We start from the raw sequence: 23,973 nt of genomic DNA, 5'->3' as shown, positions 1-23,973 counted from the left end.
GACAGGAGATTGTGGATAAGGTTGCCAGGTCCAGGCTGGGAAACGTTTGCGGGTGGAGCCTGGGGAGGACAGGGACCTCAGTGGGGTACAATGTCACAGAGTCCACCCTCCAAAGCATCCATTTTCTTCATGGGAAGTTCTCTGTAGTCTGGAGAGAAGCAGTAATTCCAGGCATCCCCAGGTCTCACCTGGAGGCTGGCATCCCTAGGCAGCACCCTCTGAGTGACTTGATACCACCTGATTTGCATGACTCAAGTAGGCCCAGCTGCTTGCTACTGTTCATCAGCAGCCACCCTATGAAAGCCAGTGTGATGTAACAGAGCTTCAGATTAGGGTCTGCGAGACCCAGGTTCAGATCCCCACCTTGCAGTGGAAGCTGACTATGTGATTTTGGACCAGTCACATACTTTCAGCCTAGCCAACCTCACAGGGTTGTTGTGCAGATAAAAAGGAGGAGAGAATAATGTAAGCTGCTTTGGTCCCCACTGTGGAGAAAGACTGTAATTTTCCTAGGTAGAGGCTGTGGGGGAGGGGTGTGGAGATGGGAAGTTGAAGACAGAGAGGCAGATAAAGGTAGGCTGGCTGTTGGGTGGGAAGGAAATTGTGTTGCCAACTCCAGGTTGGCAAAATCCTGGACATTTGAGGGGTGAAGCCTGGGGAGGGTGGGATTTGAGGAGGGGAGAAACTACAGACCAGTATAATGCCATAGACTCCACCCTCCAAACCATACATGGAGGAGAGAGAGAAAGAAAGGGGGGGCAGAAGGGGAGAAAGAGTGAGAGAGGTAGGGGGAGACAGGAGGAAGCAAAGGCGTGAGGAATAGGATAACCATCCCGCAAGTTTCTTGCGGGTCTCCACTTGTATATTCTACTAACGAAGTCTGGATTTATTTGGATACATAAATCTGGTGACTGGAGCTGTGAACAGGCAAGATAGAGCTTTCTACAAACCTGAAAAGGGTCCTAGGTTTGCAGAAAAATGCTTTAAAAATCTAAAAATGATAGAACACCTGTAGCTTTAAGCAACAGATTCCCTTAGTGGTTGTTGCATTCCAAGCTTGACTGTCAGTAAAAGGCAGGGGGGAGGGGCCTTTTCCAGCCCTGTTTTGGCCTTTGAGGGATAACTCATTGGGGCCAGGCTTGATCTAATGGTAAATTGGCCAATCCCTGAACAGTGAAAGCTGTACTTTGGGGCCACCCATGAACAGGGAAGCAATTGTAGTCTACTCAGGGGACTTCATAAAACATGACTTTGTAAATTAATAAAAAGAAAAATAGAAAAAATGGCTGGATGAGGATAAAATATGCTCCAAAAAGAATGAAATGTTTAGGGTAGCTGAGGGCCAATTAAACCAAATAGCCCGGGTGGGGGGAAGAACAGAAATCCCCTTGCTCAGATCTCTAAGAGCTTAGCAATGCTTCCTCTAAGCTGTAGAGTCTTGTGAGCAAAAATTCTACTTTGTGAGCTACTGGCATTAAAGTTGTGAGAAAGCAATTTGGATATATTAGTTTGCTCTGGAGCCATCCTTCCTGAGCTAAGACAAAAATGTGTGGGCTGGAGGTTAAAAAACTGTGAGCTAGCTCACACTAACTCAGCTGAGAGGGAACACTGCCTGGAGGGTAGTTTCTTGGGGGGGGGGTAGGATGTAATTTCTAAATTGTTCTCCGATCCCTTGATTCTTTGAGCCCAGTAGATTAAAAATCGATTATATTTTTATTATTATTTTAAATGGTTATAAAATATTTCCTAATCATCCATGATATAGATGCCTGCGATATAGGATTCAAACATGAGTAAAGTTTGATGGTTTTGTGTTAGCAAAAAGCCTCAGGTTTCTTTACCAAAAAGTTTCCAGTTTGTTATAAGTGGACTATAAACAGTACACAAAAGTCCATTCAGTTCTTTTCACACTTTTAGCTTTCCTCATTCGCCAGGGAGCAGCAAGGGGCCTGGTTTTCTCTGTAAAATAGTATTTAAGAGATAGACCTCTCTACATTGAAAGTAGATTGTACTTTTATTTCGCCCCTCAGTTGCTGAGAATCACGTTAGTCCTTCATAGCAGGGCATAACTTCTTGACTAGCAGATGGTGAGTACCAGGCAATACAGGAGTCTATGGCAGATCAGACTCCAGTTCTGAATTCTTGGGATCCCTGGAGCTTTTGGCTGGAGGAGAGCCTGTAGGTATTTTGAAGTAAGACTCAGGTACCTCAAGTCAAAATGTTCCTGATCCTGGCAGTCAAGTGATCCAGGGCAGCCAATCCATGCCACTGCTTTCTCTGGCACACCATGGTCTGCAGTACTCCCACAGTCTGGGCAGTTCATCCTTGGGACAAGGCACACGGCCATCCAGCCTATGCCCTTCCTTGCTTCAAGTTAGTTGTTACCTAATAGTTTGCTGGCCTGTCAACCCCGTTGTGCTTCTGTCGAGCCAAATGCTGCAGTTATATAACTTCAGTAAGACAAAGAAAATGTAATAATAATAATAATAACAACAACAACTTTCGATTTATTAATCGCTCAATCCTGCAGAGCTGCTGGCTCTGAGCGATTTATAGTTACACATGTTAACAAGGGACTAACAATGATTCAAAGGGGGTAAGGGAGGACAACATATAAATCTTTTTAAGTCGCACACGTTTGCAGCCGATGGGGTTTTTGTTCAGCTGTAGACTTAGACGTGTTCCAGACGGCATTCACTCGGCTTGGCTTGATGACGTCAGTTTTTCCAGGACTGCTTCGAGTCGCAGCGTCGCACTGCCACCGAACGGCCGGATTGGCCCATCGCAGGCTTCTTAATGACGAAAAGATCTTTCTAGGCTTCCGAGCTTACAAGTTGGACATTCCGTTTTGCCGGCTAACACCTCCCCCCACCAGGGGGGTTTAGGATAGGATAAAATTTCAGATTCCAGTTGCCTACACCAGCTCCAGAGATCCTATTGAAACTGAGTATCCCTCTTGGTGGCTTCATTGTCTGGATCTCTAAATTATCTATGTGACAGGTCCATTGGGGGAAAAACCCACCAGTGTGGTGGTGTGGTTTGACTAGGATCTAGGAGATCTAGCTTCAGATCTCTACCCTGCTGTGGAAACTTGCTGGGTGACCTTCGGCCAGTCTTGCACACTCAGGCAAATCTACCAAACTGAGTGAATGTGAGGATAAGATGGAAAAGAGAACCATACAGAATACTGTGGGTCCTTGTTAGGGTGAAGAGTATAAATGAAATAAATAAAACATTTACATAACTTTTGTGTTAACATGACAAGAGAGGGTCTTTGTAGAAGATTGGGGGTACAGGGAGACCTGGCTGCCCTAACCTGCAATCGGGACACTTGTTATTTTTAACCCCATATGTGTGTCTTTCTGTATCTATATTTTTCCTTCTCTTAAAATATTTAACAGAGAATGATGGTAATGGTTTGACTACCTGAAGTCAGGGCATGACCTAGCATTCCACGGTACTTTTCAGACTGACCCTGACCCATTTGTTTGAATGCTCATGGGGGTAAAAGAAAGGCTTGAAATAAAAGATAAGCTCAGGGGTCTTGTTGTAGAAAAAGAGCTGCCGGAGCTCATTAGCATAACTCATTAGCATAACTTATTTGCATATGCCACACCCCCTGACATCACCGGAAGTGACAGAAGGCCACACCCCCTGACATCACCGGATGTGTGTCAGAAGGCCCGGCTACTTACCCTCCTGCTTCATCCTCATTCCCAAACGGAATGAGGATCGAAGCAGAGGGCGGGGTAAAGAAGGGGGCGGGGCTTCACCACGTGACCGCCCCGCCCCCTAGAGGTTCTCTTCCGGAGCTCCGTACCTGAGAGCTCCCCCCCGACTAGAGCCCTGGATAAGCTGATATGCCCGGGGAAGGTGAAAAAAGTATGAAGAAAATAGCCCCTTTTTTCTGCCTTTGCTTTTAACAGCTATGGTGACGGTTTTCCCAGCGAAGGAATAGAAGAAACTGAATTGCAATCTATTCCATGAGTGCAAATGGCATAGAGCTTGTCAGATAATTCAATCCAATAACCTTTATTAGGCATTAATTACAAACATATAAAGGTAAAATGAGGCAGAAAAAAAGAACAAAGTACAAGAATTGCATAACTGGAAAACCTCAAGAAAGAGGTGCGTTGTGAGAAGGACCTGTGTCATTTGTGAGGGAGCTCCTAGCCTATTTAACTAGTGGATACCTTTGTTACCAGGGGAAATTCATCTCATGTTGAAATCAGTCATGTCCCTTCTGCTCTTCTCAGCAGCTATGATAGAACAAGAATTCTGTTGCATGAGAGGTTTCTAGTCTACTGAGTGCCTTTAAAGCCCCGAGTGGCCTGGGACCTGCATATCTAAGTTCCCCATATACATACTCCCACTTGAGATCAGGGCCTTGTGTAACTTATTACAGATCCACAGGGCCTGTAAAACGGAGCTATTCCACCAGGCGTTTGGCTGAGGCAGTGGGCACCCAACTAGTTGGCCTCCCTGCATGGAAGCTGTCCTGACCATCTGCCCCATGCGGAGTCCTGGTTCTATATGAGCTTGGTGTGACTCCAGCTACCATCAGTCTGACTTCTGGGGGGAAGTTGAACTATGTTTATTTTGCCATCTTTAATTGTTTAATGGTTTTAGCTGTTTTAAGAATTAACTATATTAATTTGGTTTTAAGTGTTCACGCACCTTGATGTCACCCGCCCTGAGCCCGTTTCAGGAATGGCGGGATATAAATTTGCTAAATAAATAAATAAACGTAATAAGAGAAAGATTTGACCTTCCCTGGCACTATGTTGACTGAAGCTTCTGAACAGCATTACCCCCAGAGAAAACTGAACTTGAGGCTGTGGGGTAGTATTGATGAGCATGGAGCAGGCCCATAGCTAGGAATTTTGAGAGGGGGGGAGTGCCAGGGGGTGCTAATGCAATTAATGGATTGATTAAATTAACTCAGTTGATTAAATTAAGGCAGTTGGAAGTACTGACGAGGCTCAGCAGGCTGGCAGGGCAGAATGGCCCACCCTGGCACCGCACAGAGGGAGAGGAGTAGCTCCTTACCCCACTGGCAGGCAGTCGTAACCAGGGGTCCTTTCGTAGAAAAAGAGCTAGGGGAACTCATTAGCATAACTCATTAGCATATGCCACACCCCCTGACATCTCCGGAAGTGTGTCATAAGGCTACACACCCCACCTCCAACGGTCCCAGCCGCCGGCCTTGCAGCTCCACTGCCAAGCCCCATGAGGGGCCCGGCGGTGGCCCTGCCAGGCCGTCGGGAGTGCAAGGAAGCCCCGCGAAGGCCCTCCCTGGCCCCAGGCGGGCAGGGGTAGGGAGAGGCAGGGAGGAAGCAACTTACCCTCCCTCTTCTCCTGCCTCCTCCTGGCTGAATGAGGGCCCGAAGCGGGGCGGCCGGAAGCAGGGGGTGGGGTTTCGTCATGTGCCCCGCCCCCATACCTCACCCGGGGGAACTGCGATCCCCCCCGAAATGACCTCTGGTCGTAACACAGCCTCGCTGGTTCTTCCTGCTGCTTCCTTCTTCAGGAAAGGAGGGAGAGGGGCTTTGAGAAGCCAGCTGTGGAAGCAGGAAGACCCAGCGAGGCTGCCCCCCTCTCTCTCCTCCTGCTGATCTGAACTACAGCAGAAAGAGCCGGCAAGGCCACAGCGACTGCCCACAGGGATAAGTAGCATGGTGCACTGGGGCTGGGTGAGGCTGGCATCCTTCTAGGGCGGCATTGCAGATTCGAGAGGGGGCCCAACCCCAGGGCCCCCGCCTAGCTACAGCCCAGGCGTGGAGTCAATATGGCCCAAATGACAGTATTCAAGCAAATTAATTGCCCTTTTTGTCTGTCATAAGCAGGAATCCCCAGTAAACACATACACTGTGAGTGGGATGCATTTATGTTGTCTGCTTGGTATAGTGTAGCAGCTAGGAGATACACAGTCTTGTGTAGGGTTTACTCCACTCTAAACTCATTGAACTCTGTGGGCTTAAAACAGTGTACTGCATAGTATTGCACCGTTAAGTTGCAAACTGGTTATGTTTTTTTATTCTACTATCATCTTAATAGGTGCACTTACAGTGTAACCCTAAACAGAGTTACATTCTTCTAAGGCAATGAGCTTAAACAGGTGTTAACTCTACTAAGCACAAGATACCAATGTTGCTGAGTCCCAGCCACCATCTACAACATGGTAATAAGATGACATGACTTTACAACTCTTACAGGGTTGTTGTATGGATTATTAAGAATATATGTGAAGCACATTGACACTCAGAAGTGTTGTATAAATGCTAAGTTTCATTATTAGGCACACATTTCCCTGCTTGTCCATAAAACTATTAAGGGTAGAATAATGGAAATATAACTACATGTGCATGCACACAGACACACACACAATCCAGTGTGAAGAAAAGCTGCTCTGGAGTGTCTGTTCTTTTTCTAGCAAGCATAATTAATTGAATTAAATTGGATTAAATAAATTGAAATGTATTTATTGAAATAAAGTACAATTGTCATTATCAGCATTGTTTTTATTTGCGTCTGTTATTGCAGCTGCTGAGCATTATATAATAAGCAATATAGAACAGATCTTGTACCAATAGACGACTGAGTCTTTAAAACACCCTGTGGAAAATTCCTGTCTTTGCCAGCATTGCACTGCTAGAACACTTTCTCTCAGAACTGCGGAGACCACAGGCTAAAGTTCTGGTGAACCACAGAGATGGGATGTTGCAGTTCTTACCAAGAATGCTGGATGGACAACATGGATTTTGGAGTGATCCGTCTAGGCCAGGGTTGCCAACCTCCAGGTGGGGCCTGGAGATCTCCCAGAATTTCAAGTGATCTCCAGACTACAGAGATAAGTTCCCTTGGGGAAAAAAATGGCTGCTTTGGAGGGTGGACTCTATGGCATTCACATCCCTGCTGATGTCCCTTCCCCTCACAAACCCCGCCCTCTCCATACTCCACACCATAATCACCAGATATTTCCCAACCTGAAGTTGGGAACCCTAAGCTAGGCACATGTTCTTAAGTTCATTGTGAGATCTACAGAACGCATATCCATTATGCTTTGCTATCCTCTGCATTCTCTCTTTATACATTTAAAACACAACCCAGCAAGCCATAGGGATTCCTAAAAAAATGTAGACCACACAAGACCAAAGTTGGCCTATCCCTGCTGTTCCAAGTACTGGGTCATAGGCTATTGAGTGAGATGTGGCTGTTTGGTCTTTCTGTATCAGGATATACAAGAAGGAGGACCCGTAATACTCGTGGGGGGAGTATTCCCCATGGCTCCTGGCCCGCAGCAGCAGAATAAGCTCTGCATGGAGGAGGCCGCAGGTGAGCCCAGCAGGTGGGGCCACCCAGCTCACCAAGGCTCCCCCCCAACAGCGGTGATCCCTGTGCAGCTCCCAGCCAACCTACCAACAGCAGCTTCCCCCCTCCAACAGCAGCAACAGCGGCGAGCCTATGCAGCTCCCAGCTGGCCTGCCAAGGCTTCTCCCCCACACACAGCGGCAATGGCAGTGAGCCCTGCCTCTACCATAGTTTCCAGTGGTAAATGCATTCTCTGCGCATGCTCAGGGAACGCTCCTTTACTTTTTGGGGTATTTAAGTATCCCCCATATATTTTTTTCAGCATTTCAGATTTTTCTGCACTCCTGGAGAGTGCCCCAAGTGTGCAGAAAAATCTATTTACCCTTCATGTGGTCCTGATGTGCGGATTTAGTTATCCGCACACAGAGGGACCCTTGGCTATTAGATATATAGATTCTGATAATGCTCCATTATGTTCTCATGGGTCTTCCAAGGCTCCATTGAAGCCAAATAGTGGAGATTTGACTATCAAAAATGAAAGTAGATTCGGGTGGGGTAGGAGCAGAACAAAGTTTGAGTCCAGTGGCACCTTTAAGACCAACAAAGTTTTACTCATGGTATAAGCTTTTGTGTGCAAGCACACTTCCTCAGATACAGTGGAACAGAACCTCCTAAATAAAAGTAATACAGGATGTGGATATTTTGGAGCTTGAAGCTCCTTTTTATCTTAAATGCAAGACTTGAAACCTGGCTGTTTGTATGGATTAAGTCAGAGCTGTTTTTCTTTTTTTAAGGCTGCTGAATTTAAGGGGACCACTTCAACTCAGGTAATAGAATCAGAAGAGAAACATAAAGAGATTTGCAGCTACATAAGAGAGTAGAATATCTCAAAACATAGTTAAGAATGACCTAGGACTACAAACGGGAAAGAATTCTGTGTTGCAAGGCAGAAATACTTTAGGTTTACAAGTGAACTTTCCAGGGTCTTAGGAAACTTCTCCAGCAGGAACAAATAAGAACTTAACTCAGTTCTGTCTACAGAGAATCAGATATTATCTGTTTTAGAAGAGGCAGACCTTTCAGACATTATTTGAATCAGAGCATCCATATGCAGAGGCTAGCTGATCAGCACAGGAAAAGATTGAGGCGCAACTGCAACTTCATTAAGACAAAACCCTAGGGATTTCATTTGATTTCAATTGAAGAGCTGGTGTTTGTAATATTCTTTTGGTCCTTGACACAGAGAGTACTCTATCTTTCTGTGTTACACCTCTGAGGATGCCAGTCACAGCTACTGGTGAAACGTCAGGTCTTACAATGCCAAGACTGCGGCCATACAACCCGGAAAATCTACAGCAGCTATTACCAGTTTCTTTCCAGGGAACCCAGAGTCTAAGGAAGCGTCTCATCAAGGGGGAGAGTGTTAGTACCTTTTCCAGGGGGGTAGGGCTAGTACTACCAAGCAGCCTGAAAGCCAGCCCAGTGTAGTCCTCTCTCATCACAGCTTGGAACCTAGCAGGGTTGGACATGGTTAGTACTTGGATTGGAGACCACCAAGGAAGACTGAAGCTATGCTGAGGAAAGCAATGGCAAATCACTCCTGCTCATCTCTTCCTTGAAAACCCCACTGTCCTGGGGGCACCACAAGTCAGTTGTTACTTGATGGCATATAATTGTTAGTACTACTGCCAATTCTGTGCCACAACTTTTTTTATCATCTTATTTGTACTCTACTACTAATTTTATTCTATTAGTTTTTATTGTATTGTGTGTTCTCTCAGTAAGATATAACATGATTTTTAGTTATGACTATGAGATCTATTCAGAATGTTTTATGAGAACGGTTATGTTGCTGGATGAAAGCCTGCCACACTAATTAAAGTAATGGTCACAATGCAGCAGGCCCATAAAAAGGGCAGCACACTAAGTGCACCTAATGACAGGGTAACTTGCAGTCAATGGCTTTGGATCCAAGGGCTTGCACAACTAGTTTGGTAGACCCAAGGAGGGGAGAAGGCGAAAGAGAGAGATTGAAAGCATTTTTTGACCAGCAGCTCTTCTCCCTATCCTTCCCAATGCCACATTGCAGCCCTCTTTTGAAATTGAGGAAAGTTTGAAAACAGTGTGTGTGGGGGGAAGCTGCTATAATCAATTCTGCTGGGCACACCCAAGCCCTTGGTGCACCTAAAATAAAGAGAAAGATTATACATGGTCATGCTCTAATGATGATTAAAATTGAATAATGAAAACAACAATAAAAAGAAAGCTCATGATATATTTGTTTATTATTGCTCTCAAAGGGCTTGGTAGTCAAATATACAAGCTATGTTCTATTAAACCAGAAGAAAATAGTGTAAGGTATAAAATCTATGCTTACTGTTTCAGTCCAAACCACTTGATATTCTTTATGAGACACACTTACTGCTATTCCCAATAATATTCTTTCATACACATTCTGCATATTTATTTAAAAAAACTATTTGAAGAGACAAACCAAAGTTCAAGCCAAAAAGATGAGCTGTCATGTACTATATTGTGCAATACTGTACACTTCAGTTTTCAAAATTGATATGTCTTTCTAGAATTGCAAACAAATTAAACGTGTATCTTTACTATGCGTTCAAAGCAAAATGATTTTTCATGATATGAAAATAAAACAGAGGAAATTAATCTGCTTTTTCTCCCCAAAGTGTACATGGCATTACTCCCCTTAGCTTTAAACAGGAGTTGTTCTGTACAGAGTGGAGACTGGATACCCATTAAAAAGATTTTATATGCTCTTGTCTTTTCTTTTTTGCAGCCTCTTCCTGTTTGAACACCACCAACCCTGCCCCACTAAATTGTTAACATTTCTCGCTCCATCCACCACTAATAAATGCATTGTTCACATAAAATTGTACACATAGCTAAGGGTCTTCCTTCTTTACAAACCCTGCTTTGTTTTTGATACTGAGTGCAATTAACACATATTCAACATCATCGTCAGAAAGCAATTATACAGCGTCTTTTTTTTAAACAAAAAAAACCCCTTTCCAACATACAAGAGTTATTTAGTAAGTATTTTTTTAAAGTAAGTCTGCTTGTCCTCTGGTTAGAAATCAAAGAAAAGTAGAGGCTTATTTGTTCAGCTGGGTAGCTTGGTTTAAAAACAAAACAAAAAGCAGAAAATATCCACTGAGTTATAAAACACAGTCATGGCTGGAATTTGCCCATCCTTAAAGAAGTACATTTTCAACTTCTAATGAAGTTAATAACAGCTGTCCATCCTTAGAGTACAGGTAGATTTTATCGCCTCTCAGGCAGCACAGTTTGCCTATTCTGGGACTGACAGTGCAGTCTTGGGTGGGAGAAGGGTGCAACAAAAACAGATGGACACTATGGGCTGTGATTCAAAGTATACATTTTTCCAGACTTCAAAGTGGCAAGTAGCAAACAAAAGTATTTTGAAAATTAATAATACATGTGGATAGATCTGCATGCAGACAGAGCTTCTGCCGCCGCATTTCCCCCCTACTGAAGGATCAAGCACCTGCTCAGTTGGAAATCTAGCCTCTCTCTTCAGCAATAGGAACGGTGAGAGCAGAAGTGACAAGCCAGCTGCACGAACTGGTTTTCAACATACCATTCTCTCCCATGCCCATTAGTTATTTCAACCACTGCCCATGAGACAACTTCAAAAACCTTTCATTCAGAAATCCCTAAGCAATCAGGTACATGAGAAAACAAAGATAAGCCATCCCCACAAATAATGTTTCCAATATTTGTAGTAACAAGCAAACAAGCATATTTTGAAAACTCTTAAATGAGCTCCAACAGGTATAAAAATGCAACATGTATTAGGTAAAGTAAAACAGTATGCATTTACTCTTGGGTGTACGAGAGAAAGGAAATCAGTGATTTTATACAATTAAAATCTTCAGTAAGAAAGTGTGCGTTAATATCATATCTTAAGGAAAAGCATAGCTAGTTCAGCTTTGAATTCTATTCCCAGAGTTCACAGATTTTTCTGGTTTGGAGCTGAGGGCAGAAGTTTATTCCTGTACTGGAAGGAGGTACGTACCACTGCCACATACTTATAAACAGCTCCCTTTAAAACAAACAAAACAGCAATCTGCTCATATGCAGCTCCTGTAAGTATGCTTTGAGTCAGATGACAGGAGCCACACTGATCTCACTAATTTGTAGCACAGTACACAAAAATCTGAACTATCAGAAGTTTAGATATTAAAGACTTAAGAAAGCACTGAAGTGGCTCTTGAATTGAGTGTTCGTATGTTGTGCTAAGTAGGTAAATGACATTTCAAACCTTCACACATTTACCTGAAAATCTACTGGATTTCAGATGAAAATTCTTTCAGGTAACCATGTTGAAGATTGCAGCCCTGGAAGTATAGTACTCAAGGTGTACTATTTCATATATAGATATTTCTTTTATTATTTTCAAAAACAAGGTATTTTTCCTATCCCAGTGCTGGTTGAGGCTATTTTCATCATAAGCCATGCAGGAAGCTGAGCAGAGTAGATCTTTGGAAGAAATATCAAGGCCAGGGGCTGAATAGTTCAGGTCACATAAATTCAAATGCTATGGTATAACTTTTAAAAACAGTCCAAGATATATGTTGGAAACTGAACCCAAGAATGTTCCATTTTTTTACTGGGACACACAGGATGAAGGGGGTGAAAAACAGTTGAAACTATATTCATACTAGTCAAGTCTGGCTTAAAGAATGTGCTTATTAGTGAAGGACTTGGCCCAGAGAATTTCATTATCCATTTTCTTTTGGAAGTTAATAGATATTACCTAAAAATTCTACAGAGTTTTCAAGTTGGCTTCCTCCCTAAGGAACAGCTGTAAATTAACTGGATATTGTTTTGCTGTAGTGTATACATTTAAAAAAGGACACTAAGAACTGGGAAATAATGGTTTTAGCAAGAAGAAATTCAGTGGCTCTTCTTGCAAAGCAAATGTTGCACTCTCAAAGGACAAACCAGTTACCTGAAGGTGTATGTAGTTCCACCCATTAGTTCCCTCCTCCCACCCCCTCACAAAGCAAAAGGAGTTGTTTTTTAGCTCATTTTCTCCCCCAAACCATGAATACAGTTATCCTTAGGCAGGTAAGTAGTCAACTGTTTCCTCTTCTCTTGAATCTTCCATTTTCTTCAGTCTTGGCTCAAGTATTATTAGTTATCAGTTAATAAGAAAAGAAGATAGGTTTTCTAAGTGTCTTTCTTTCAGTGAAGTTAATTTGATACCATAGTCTTGTTATGTGTTCAGAACTGCAACTGTAAAATTATTTCTTTTTCTTGAATTCTTGGTTGCCATAGCTGGAGCCTTTTTCTATTTCTGTAACTCCTATCAGTCTACGAACTCCAAAGGAAGCTTTAAAATAGAAAAAAGAAGGATCACGCAGTTATTTCAGGCGTTATTCTACAATTTATCAATGGTACAATATAAATCAAAAGCACAGAAAATCTGCACAAGCACATACATGTATATTGGGTTGAATAGTGAGTGGAAGCACTTCTGCTGAATCTGTCAGGATACTCAATTCTGTACTTTCAGCTTCTACATGCACACATACAGGGAAGAGAGTGTCTGCCTGCTTGGGGGGAGTCTGTTTCCTCAAGGACAGAGCCGTTTCCACTTGCTCCGCCCTTCTCCTCCATCTCCCTCTAGAAGGAGGGAAGGAAGTGAGTGCCTGTCTGCTAGGGGGAAGTCTGCTTCATCAAGGGCAGAGTAGTTGCCACCTGCTCTGCCTTATGAACTTGTTAATGGCAAGTAATAACTGTAAAATTAGCTTATTTATGTATCTGTGGAATTTGATGGTCTTTTGCGTGTTCTGTACATTGCAAGCCACTTTGGGTTCGTATTTATTTATTTATTTATTTGATTTATACCCCGCCCTCCCCACCGAGGCAGGCTCAGGGCAGCAAACAGGGCCATAGGTGTCATGACAGCATCCTAAAGATAATACAATGCAGTGATCAAACATCTCAGAGGACTCTGACAGGTCATAGGTCCAGAAGCATCCAATGATTGAAGTGCTCTCTAATGCCCTTACTATGGGTCTAATCAGAACTTTGGACATTATCACCAACCGTAAATGTCTGTAAATAACACTGAATATTCCGCTGAACCATGAAATTGCTCAAAAGCAAGCTCCGTTAATAGGAATGAATGTCTCTTTCCTTTCTCCTGCCAAGCCCAAACCTTTTTTTGCCCGTTTTGTGCATTTTTCCAGCACATCTTTGCATTCCTATTGTTTTCCCAGTGGGATTTGTAAATAGCAATGCTGCTCACAGACTGAGAGTACAGTAGAGGAAGAAAATGAGCAAAAGCTGTGCTGATCACTTCAGCCCAGTCCCCAGCCCTCACAAACAGCTCATAAACAGCAATGCAGTTATCTGTGGTATAGAAAACACCACAGTGAATTCAAAAAAGGGGATTTTATCCCTCTAGAGAAAATAAAAACAAAATGATTGTCCAAAAGGCTAATGTTTCAATGATGCAAATGAGTGATTCATTTTGTTGTTGGTTCATTAATTAAAGCCACAAACTTGCTTAATGTTGTCTTGGATTGCCATATGAAAGATGAACATCACAAGTAGGGTTGCCAGATCTAGGTTGGGAAATACCTGGAGATCTGGGAGGAGGAGCCTGTGGGAGGTAGGATTGGGAAGAGGACTTCAATGGGGTATAAGTGCCACAGAGTCCACCTTCTAAAGTAGCCATTTTCTCCAGGTAAACTGATTTCTGCCACCTAGAGCTCAGCTGTAATTCCAGCAGATCTCCAGCCACCACCCAGAGGTTGGTAACCCTAACCACAAGGCCATCCCATGATTCTAAGAGAAAACTGCCTTAAGAGATATGTATGATGCTGTAGCTGAAGTATTGGATTTGACCAGGGAAGATGCCATAGTAGTCACTTGATAGCTGGAGACTGGGAAAGAAAAATCTACATGATAAAGAAGACAGTGAGTGAACTAGAACAGGCAGGCAGTGGGACCTGAAATACTACCCAAATTAATCCAGCATGAGCTTTCATGAGTCAGAGCTCACTCAGATGAATGCCTTGCTATATTTGGTCTCCCTTTCTTTAACCAGCCCCCCTCCAACTAGCCTACACTGTTTGTTACATCAATTTGTATCACAGGTTGGGGGGCCGGTCCCAAGTATTATCTTGATGGCCCTTCCCGAGTTATACTCAGTTATATCTGTGAGGTCTAGACTTTACCATCTTGCCATCATGTAGGTTCAGTTGGGGTTTTAACTTTAACTTAAAATACATAAATTGCCTTTGTGTGTTTGCGGTGCATTGTACCCCGCCCTGAGCCCGCTTGTGGGAAACAGCAGGATTAAAAAAAAAAATCTCATGAATGAATGAATAAAGATGTGCATCTGATGAAGTGAGCTCTGACTCTTTAACGGATTAACATGGCTGTCCATTCAGACTGTGAGTAGGTTTCTCAAACTCCTAACTATTAGATCTATCAACCACCATAATCCAGAGAAACCAAACAATAAATAAATAAATAAGAACTGCATGTAAGCTGAGCAACCTTCATGTTGGTGAGTAACACTGGTGTCTGACTGCACTGCAGGATGCTGCCGCCTCTCTTATACACGCACACACACACACTTCAGCTCAGAATGTTTTTTTTTTCTTTGTCAGTTTTGTTACCTGCTCCAACAAAGCCCAGGAATGCAAGAATTAGGAGAGGTGATCCACTTGCAAAAATTCCAAAAACAAATTTGAAAAGAGGAGACAGGAGAATTGTGGCCCAGAAAAGAAAGTTTAGGAGAGTCCAAGGTCTTCTGGGAGGTTTGAATTGCTGCCCAGGAAATATACCTTCTTGATTATACTTCTCTTGTAAAGCATCCTTGCAGAGAGAAAGGAAGAAAAGGTGTAAAGAAATCAATGGACTGTGCTCAAGTAACTTAATACTCAAAAGATTTTACAGATTTCAAAGTGTATAGATACTGTTACATAGGCCTGCCTCTGTGACAAAGTAGTAATAGTTGCTATGAGAGAGATTTGTACTTTTTATTGAATCATGATTTTAACAACAGCCACTGCTACATTTCTTTCTGCAGTGCCTCAATCCCTTCCTCATTCACTGTTTGTGCTCTCTTCTTTTGCATTTGCAGATCTTATACTATTTGGGGATATTTCAGTGACAGGATGCCAACAACATCAGAGCAATCAAAGCAAAGAAACATGTGGTCCAGTGGATGAATAACAAAAAGTGTATGTTGTTTCTTGGAATACTGAATGTGATCTTAGAATGACTTCACATATGACATTACTCATGTAAATTCAGGCTTCTCTTAATATTCCTAAATCACTATTAATCTACCCTATGGAATGTATTCCTCTTAAGCAGAACACAAAAACTCACCCTCCAGAGTGTATTCTCCTGGTAGCTGGAGAATTTACAACTGGCCTTCACTGACAGTTATGATTAATGATACATAATAATCTCTTCCAGCCCAAATCAGAATGGGCACAGTTAAAATATACTTATTTTGAAGAAAGCTTATGGGTGTTTGAAAAAAGTCATTTTAATTCAGATCCATTCTAAACTAGGTTCTGTCATGGTTCCAATGGGGCCCACAATGCTCCTCTGCCAGTCATCACCACTGCAAACTCTCTCCAAACCACCCCACCCCTTTTCAAAAACTTGCCAAGGTATGACAGAGAAAAGGGCTCACAGCAGCCACAGGGCTCAGACTTTGGATCTGGAAGCTGCTGCACGCTGCGCCTCTCAATTTCAAGTGATGCTGCTGCCCTTGCTTGCAGCACATCCAGGTCTGTGGTGTGTATAGCTGCCTTGTACCCTCCCCACCACAAATCTCACTTTGGTAAGTTGGAGGAGCAGGGGCATTGGGTTGGACTTGTGGCAAAACAGGCCAAAACAAGCTTATGTTATATCCACCTGGACTCTGGAGGGACCTGGACTCAGGTGAAACGAAATTTGGGGGCTTTGGACTCATGAAACTTTATGTCTGAGCAGCACACCATGAATAGCTACAATACATGGATACTAAGAAAGTGTTGCTTTTCATAGCTTACTGACATCATTTGCCTCCTGCATGATGGTGCAGTTACCATGAGAATCCACCTTTAGCCTAAGGCTTATTGTTCCCCTGAGAAGCTGCAATGGAGGAGATCAGGCCAAAAACAGTTGTGCTTTAATCAAAGTATTTCCCCATTGGCTTAAGAGCTATATACAATTCACAACAGTAATTAGTTCCTGCTATTTCAGTTTCCACTGATGTGATGTGTACACAGAAGCCAGTAGGGATGCCTGTTTGCCCTGGTATATGAATCTTACACCAACGAGGAGGGAAAGCACAGTTTACAGATAAGAGTTGCTGGTGGATTAATACAGAAGCCTCAAATCTTTTAATCTATTCCTAAACAAGTTCCATAAGAAATCAGTTCTGTTGATTATAATGGCATTTACCTCCCTGCCCAAGATTGTAGCTGGACTGCAGCATGTGAGGGGACAGTCCAGGAAAACCTACATTAGCAACAGCCCCACAGCCAGGAATTTTGGGTTTGTGGGGTATGGGGAAATTTTGTGGGGCAGTAGGGGAAGGCAGTAGGCAGTAGAGCTGCGGTGGCTCAAGTGGTTAAGATGCTGAACTGCAGGCTGTGGAAGGTCGGTAGTTCAGCAGTTCGAGACCCGGGTTGCCGCATGACGGAGTGAGCTCCCGTCTCTAGTTCCAGCTCCTGCCAACCTAGCAGTTCGAAAGCAAGAAATTGCAAGTAGATAAATAGGTACCACTTCAGTGGGAAGGTAACAGCGTTCCGTGCGCCTTGGTGTCTAGTCATGCCGGCCACATGACCACGGAAACGTCTTCGGACAGCGCTGGCTCTTCGGCTTTGAAACGGAGATGAGCACCGCAACCCTAGAGTCGGACTCGACTGGCTTTCGAGCAAGGGAACCTTTACCTTTACTAGGGGAAGAGAAGGGGGGGAGGGGAGAGGCGGGAGATAGAGGGACAGCCACACACCTTCCTTGAGTGTATCTCTGAGTGTATGCCTGAGATCTTGTTGAGCATACGCCTGAGATCTGTGTATTGTACGTGTATATCATAAACTGACCTACATAAATAATGTTGCGCCTTGCTTGGCCCTCCAATGGGGATAAACTATGCCAAGCAAGGCAACATTATTCATATAGGTCAGTTTGTGATCATACATACAATACACAGGTCTCAAGCATATACTCAGTTAGACCTTAAGGCCTGATAGCCATCCACCAGCTTCTTCAGGGTAGGCTTGATTTTGATTTGCTGTGTGACACCTTTTTTAAAGGACCTGTGGGAGAAGTCTAGGTTATGGGAACTGATTCTTAGTGTATGGAAAACTCTCCTTTGTTTGCTGTTGGAAGCCACTGTAACTAGCAAGAAGAGACTGCCAAAAATCCTGAATGTCCCCATTTGCCCTCCCCCCCCATATGTGCATGGCCCCTGGAGAAGCCCTGTAACCCCTCTTAAGAATCAGTGTTGTAAAACAAGTGATATGATTGTTCCAAAATCAATTTTGGCCTCTTTCCTAAGACACACTGCTCTTTATAAAGAATGATGACATTACACAAGATTGTATGGATTGTTATAGGAAATTTAGACAACCCCATTTTTAAAATACATTGATTTTAAAAAACCTGCCTTCCAAGTGGGAAGCATACTCATCACTCAATTATCATTTTTTTTAAAATTGCTTGTGCTTAGAAATACTGTTTTCTGTTGACAATTCATTCCCTTAATATGTTATTCTGTAAGATTTTTAAAGCAGACAAACTATTCACCTTTTCCTGGTAAAGTTTATGAAGCCAGTTTGCTGCTTCCTTCTCATCCAAAGGGATATCTTCAAGAGGAAACCTCCTAGTTTGTGTTCAAAGAGATTGTATTAGAATAGAAATATAATATGTACATTCAAGCTGTTCTACACAGGATACATCAGGAACTAGCACACTCCAGAACCCTAAACTCTTAATATAAATAATAACCAGACAAGTGGCAATTGTTGGAATTCAGTCATCTCTTCTCTTTTCACTTCCCAAAACATGCATTTAAGAAGAAAAGGCATGAAAAATGGACAGGTGTGCCTGTATAACTCTGAAAGACAGTGTTTGGGGCCAAATACAATCAGTCTACCCAGCAGTGCTTAAGATTGTTACCACTTTTCAGTGCCACGTTGTCATGTATTAATAGATACTGTCTTTGTGCATATGCAAAATGCCTTCCCCATATATGTCTGATATCAGATTCAACATGCTGAAGGAGAAAGCTGGAACTCTTTTTGAACTTCGCATTTTTGACTTTGCAGTGAAGCCACATTGGTTGAACTTTTGGCAACTGCCCAAAATTTCATCATTCCGCCTACTCTGTTCTCTAGCCCCAATGCCAATAAAGCTATCTTCCATGTATTTCCTCATCTACTTTCTAGCCTCAAAGTGTGTGCTTCATCATACATGGCACTCAGTTGGTCTCTTGTGCTGCTAGAATCATTCATCAAAACATGAAAGTACTACGACATCTATGACACTAATGAGACTGAGCAGCCCTAAAAGAACAGAAGTAGCAAAGCACTAGTGACCAAGCTCTAAGGGGAAAATCTCAATGGTTTTTAGAGAACTGAGGCACAACCTATTAAGAACTTCTTGCACCCATCCAACTCCCATTCTTATGATGGCAGCTTGAACTAGAGCTGCCAAATGATATAAAGAACCTCTATATAATTCTGTTTGCCACAGCAACCCTGCAAAAAGCTCACTTATTCATAATTAAGTAGAATTGTTCCCAAAGACTTTGCAGATTTGAGCCTAATTCTCCAGAGTGTCTTGCTTAGACAGAAGGCTTGCAAACAACAGCTGAAGTTGACCCAAGTGGCTCATATATCCATTCTATAAGGTACACTTTGATGGCTGAAACTACTTAGTGTCCTCTTTGCTGGACAGCATTAACCCCTAACTATTCTTAACTATTTTAAGTAGCTATACTGAACTCTCGATAACAGTTTAACAAATGTATCAATGAAATTCCTGCATTGTCCTTCACAGCAATGAATCTGCCACTAGAGAGCAGTCACAGCCTGAACATTTAGATTAAGCAGATATATTGTTCTCTTTACAGCCAGTCAGGAAAATAAAATTCTAGATGTTTGTTTTTGTTTTGTACAAACAATACAGTGGATTGTGGGGGGAACTGAGTTCATCTGGTTTCTTCTCTTAGATCCAAACAAATACAGTCAAATCTTAGATGACTTAACTCCAACAATTGCACTTAAATTGGCTAGACATTATGGAAGAAACTCCTGTTGTTCTTATATACTGAGAAGTAACAAATGTATGTATCAGTCTCTCTACCTCATACTTTTTCTTAACTTATTCATTTTAAGCAGATTACTAATATTTAGAAAAGGCTAGATTTGAACAGCTGTGAAAATCTATCACAGATGCATAAAATTTCACAGCTAAAAGAGTGACAGGTCTGCTATTATCTTCCAATAAAAGAGATGATGTCTCCATATGATCTATATCTTGGAGCAAAGGAAGAATTAAAAGATTTCTAGGCTCAAAAAATGATTGCATTAAAAAGTTACATGATACAGGGTGTCTACACTACCTGCACCAAAGTTGCATACTCTATCAAAGTATGGTATCTTAAGATATCCCCACTGCAAAACTCTAGATGGCTGGGCATTAAGGCACGCCAACATAAAGGCACACCGATAGCAAAGAAGAGTAAAATATGAATGGTAAATGGGGAGCTCTCCAGGTGGAAGAATACCAATTGAGTAGAACAAACACATCATGCTCTACAGATTGTACCATTATGATCGTACTTAAATAGATGTTTCTTAATCATTCTTATGGCTTCCTGTCTCATAACTGAATAAAGGGAGTCCAAGGAAAGACTGAGGAGCTGCAGTCATTGCTCGACAGGTTTATCCCAGTGGGAAACATAAGAGTCCTCTCTGACTAAGCCACGGTAACCCTCTTGGATGTCGGAGTGTATAATTTTAACTTTAAGTGTATAATTTTAACTTTAACTCCTGAAGCCTGGTCGACAAAGCAGCCGTTCGGAAAATGACTGAGCCAAGTCAGAAGACATTTACAGCGTGCAGTGATGGCGTGTGCAAATAAATGAATATATGTTGTCTTCCCTATCCTCTATGAACATTGTTAGTCCCCTGTCTATAATGTGTAACTGTAAATCGCTTTGAGCCCACTGGGGAAAGCGATTAATAAATTGAAATTATTATTATTATTATTATTATTATTATTATTATTATTATTATTATTATTATTGGGAAAAGCCTTCAACCAAACCCAAGCTTCAAGAGATGGTTGTCCCAATTCAGCTCAGAGGACTACCCCCGCTACACAATTTGGAAGTCTGCAGGTGGAACGCAGAAATTCAAGAAGAATTGAAGAACTCCCTTATTTTATCAATCCAGATACCAGCCCCATATAAACTTTGTGCGGCAACCTTGACATTAAACAGTTTGATGGCAGCTGGGATATACTGAGTCCCAGTTGAATAAAAGAAACACCAGATAATATTTGATGCCACTGTAGGTAATCTTTTAACATGAGCAGCTTGAACTGACCAAGTTAATCTTTGGTCAAACCAGACCTTTAAGTATTTAACATAGGGGATCTTTTCAATATCATTACCATGAATTTTCTCCTTGTGGACTCAGAGGTCATTTTGTAGAAAAAGAGCTAGGGGAACTCATTAGCATATGCCACACCTCCTAACATCAGGGGCCCGGCGGTGGACCTGCAAGGCCAGCGGGGAAAGAGACAAAACCCTCTATCAGAGAGAACAGTCCTGATGTTGTTCTTGATAGTAAGAGTACTGTGGCTAGGGAATGAGACAGACAGAACTAAAGTTGTATAAGCCCTCACTCTTAAGAGCTTGGCTACTCCCGCTTTGTCCATGGGTAGGAAAATTTCAGCCAGTCCTGCAGTGAAATCAGTCTATTCGGAATTAGTTTTTTGAAAACTTTTTAGTTTTTAGAAACTTTGAGCTGTTCAAGCACCAATCTATCTTGCTGTTCAGTAGACCTAACCAAAAAAGCCCAGGCAACCGGACCCCAGAAATTCAGAGTCTTTAGAAAGGTATGTTCCCCAAGTCCCTCTGATAATCAGCATGAAACTAAATTGGACTATACTTTTCTGTTTTCAAAATCAAATATATAAGAGGCAGCCATTAAAATGTATGGAACTTTATGTAAGCACTCTTGGGGACCACACGGACACTTTAAAGCCTATAAGGAACCCAGCTGAAGCAGCAGCCAGAGCAAGTATTCTTTCTGAAAGGATTCACGCAGTGTCACATTGCCTATGACTATCCTTATGCTCAGATACTAAATGCAAAATTAGATTCTCCTAAAAGTAGCACAAAGAGCTAAAGGACCTCACATCTTTGTGAAAAGAACCTACGTAATCATGGAAGCTTCACCACCATTTTGGTTACAGTGACAATACCCAAATGTATGGCATGCATCTCATCCCCAATACAACTTGCTTACCTGACACACATATCAGCTTCATACTTCTTCCCATAAAGGATTCCTAATAAGGATGGGTTCTTATTTCCTCTGAAGTTTAATGTTACATCATACACTGCTGAAACTGTTCAAGTTTCAAACAGTCAAGATTCATTCATTCATTTTAAAAAACAGATAATAAAAAGAAAATACAGAAAATAAAAAAATGATTACATATCATAATTATATATATCAAAAGGTGATTATATATAACAAAATATATGAAATCAAAAATATTTCTCCCCAACACCCCCTTTTATTATACGGAAAGGTTTTGGGGTTACTGTTTCTAAAATACTATAAAACTTACTTCTGTTGGGATACATTTATATTCAACATTTTACATTTCAAATCTGTTTTTCAACTGTATTATTAATTTCACCAGTGCTGCATACTCAATACTGCATGTTTTTGCCATGCCTAAATACTTGCTATTACTTTTGGCAAACATTTAATCTAAAATGTTTCTCTTCAAAACCCACTACTTTACATGCATTTATACACAACATATTACATTTAGAACTGATTCTCATTCTGCTTCTTCATTGCAATACAATTGTATATGGTATTTTAGACTTCTTCTCATTCTAAGTTTGACTCCTAATTGCGTAGTACTCACTCCATCTCTCCTCAGGATTTATTTATTGTCATAACACAAAGTTGGCTACAAATGAGTGGTACACCAGAGAACGGAAGCACCCTATAGTTCTCCAGTGATGTTGTTCTAGAGGCCCAACAATGACCAAAATAAGAACTGTGTTGAAGTCCTACCAGCACTGAATGAATCAGGGTCAATCACATTCTTTGCAATTAGATCTCTAGCATGTTTAGGCTGCATTTAGTACATCATGATTAAACCACAATTTGTTCATGAAGTGAATGGGCTTCTTATCAACAGTTCTTGTATTTCCACCATTTTCACCATCTCTTCCCTGATTTGTCAGGGGAGTCTTCCATTTCATTCCAGTTTGTTAGGCTGTCTGAATTTTGGCGCCTTAACAAATAGGGGCATATTACTTTCCCTGAAACATGAATTTTAAACCACGTTTAATATAGACAATCCTATGTCTGAAGTCATGGTTATTTCTTTTCTAATGACCTGAATTCTAAACAAGGATTAAACCATCATTTAAGCCAGGTGCCATCCATCTCACCACTGGGCTTACATGGCCCAGGTGGTGAGGCAGGCCATCAGCTGATCAGAAAAAGTTCTGGTGGCCATAATGACCAAGCAACCCTGATCACAACAAACCATAATTACCATGAACAAAACAGCTACAAATCTCACTGTGCTGAAACATCTGTATTCAGACACTGCAACCAAGCAGGGTTTTATCAAACCAGTTTATACAGTCTTAGTGTCAAGCTATGTTCTGGGTGAGTTTCTTTTAAATATATATTAAGCTAGCAGGATCTTCCCAAGTCCCTGCTTCACTAGTTTTAGCCATACAGCAATTGATAGATGTTTTTAAAAACACTAAAATTATATTTAACAAATTAGTTTCCAGAGAATTAATTTCCAGAGGAACAGAAAGACTTTACTTACTGAAAGGAAAATTTTGCATTTTAAGTATAAGAAGCATTTTATAATTCATGCAGCTGATATTGGCTAACTTTTCTCAGGGAGAGGACATGGTTCAGTGGTAAAGCAACTGCCTAGCATGCAGAAGATCCCAGGTTCAATCCCTGACATCTCCAGTTAAAAGGATCAGTTAGAAGGTGATGTGAAAGACCCTGCAGAGCTGCTGCCAGTCTGAGTAGGCAATACTGACCCTTGATGGACCAATTGGTCTGATTCAGTATAAGGCAGCTTCATTCTCATCTTACAGAAAGGGAACTGAATCAAAGACACCCACCTAGTTCCAACACTTTTCAGTGTGTTGTACAGGTTCTTAGATTAAGTACCAGGCATGTAAACACTGCTGAAATAAGCAATGCTAAATAAGCACTGAAGTGTGAATATGCTTCTTGCCAATTGCACTGATATGTAGAGATCTCCCCTACATTTCCCTAGATTGTGTCCCGTATATCCAGCATTGATTTCAGGTTGCAAAAGAAACCTTTGGAGACCTCATCAGTGAATACTTAAGAA

At 41.9% G+C, this 23,973-nt stretch overlaps 1 protein-coding gene across 1 annotated transcript in view; it reads right to left on the bottom strand.

Moving 5' to 3' along the window:
- Positions 1 to 9,608: 9,608 nt before the first annotated feature.
- AGPAT3 (1-acylglycerol-3-phosphate O-acyltransferase 3) overlaps positions 9,609 to 23,973 on the bottom strand; it is a 126,479-nt gene continuing 112,114 nt past the window's right edge. The window contains exons 6-9 of the mRNA XM_015409815.1: positions 21,864 to 21,966; positions 18,130 to 18,205; positions 14,994 to 15,192; positions 9,609 to 12,691 (exon numbers count right to left, since the gene is read on the bottom strand). Of these exons, the coding sequence (XP_015265301.1) occupies positions 12,603 to 12,691; positions 14,994 to 15,192; positions 18,130 to 18,205; positions 21,864 to 21,966 (467 nt within the window). The 3' untranslated portion in view covers positions 9,609 to 12,602. The remainder of the gene's footprint in view (positions 12,692 to 14,993; positions 15,193 to 18,129; positions 18,206 to 21,863; positions 21,967 to 23,973) is intronic.

This window comes from Gekko japonicus, unplaced genomic scaffold (genome assembly GCF_001447785.1).
Source record: "Gekko japonicus isolate JY-2015 unplaced genomic scaffold, Gekko_japonicus_V1.1 scaffold4, whole genome shotgun sequence".
In the NCBI taxonomy this organism is placed as follows: Eukaryota; Metazoa; Chordata; class Lepidosauria; order Squamata; family Gekkonidae; genus Gekko; species Gekko japonicus.
Note: the sequence above shows the minus strand (reverse complement) of the source record. Positions and strands in the feature narration are given on the sequence as shown.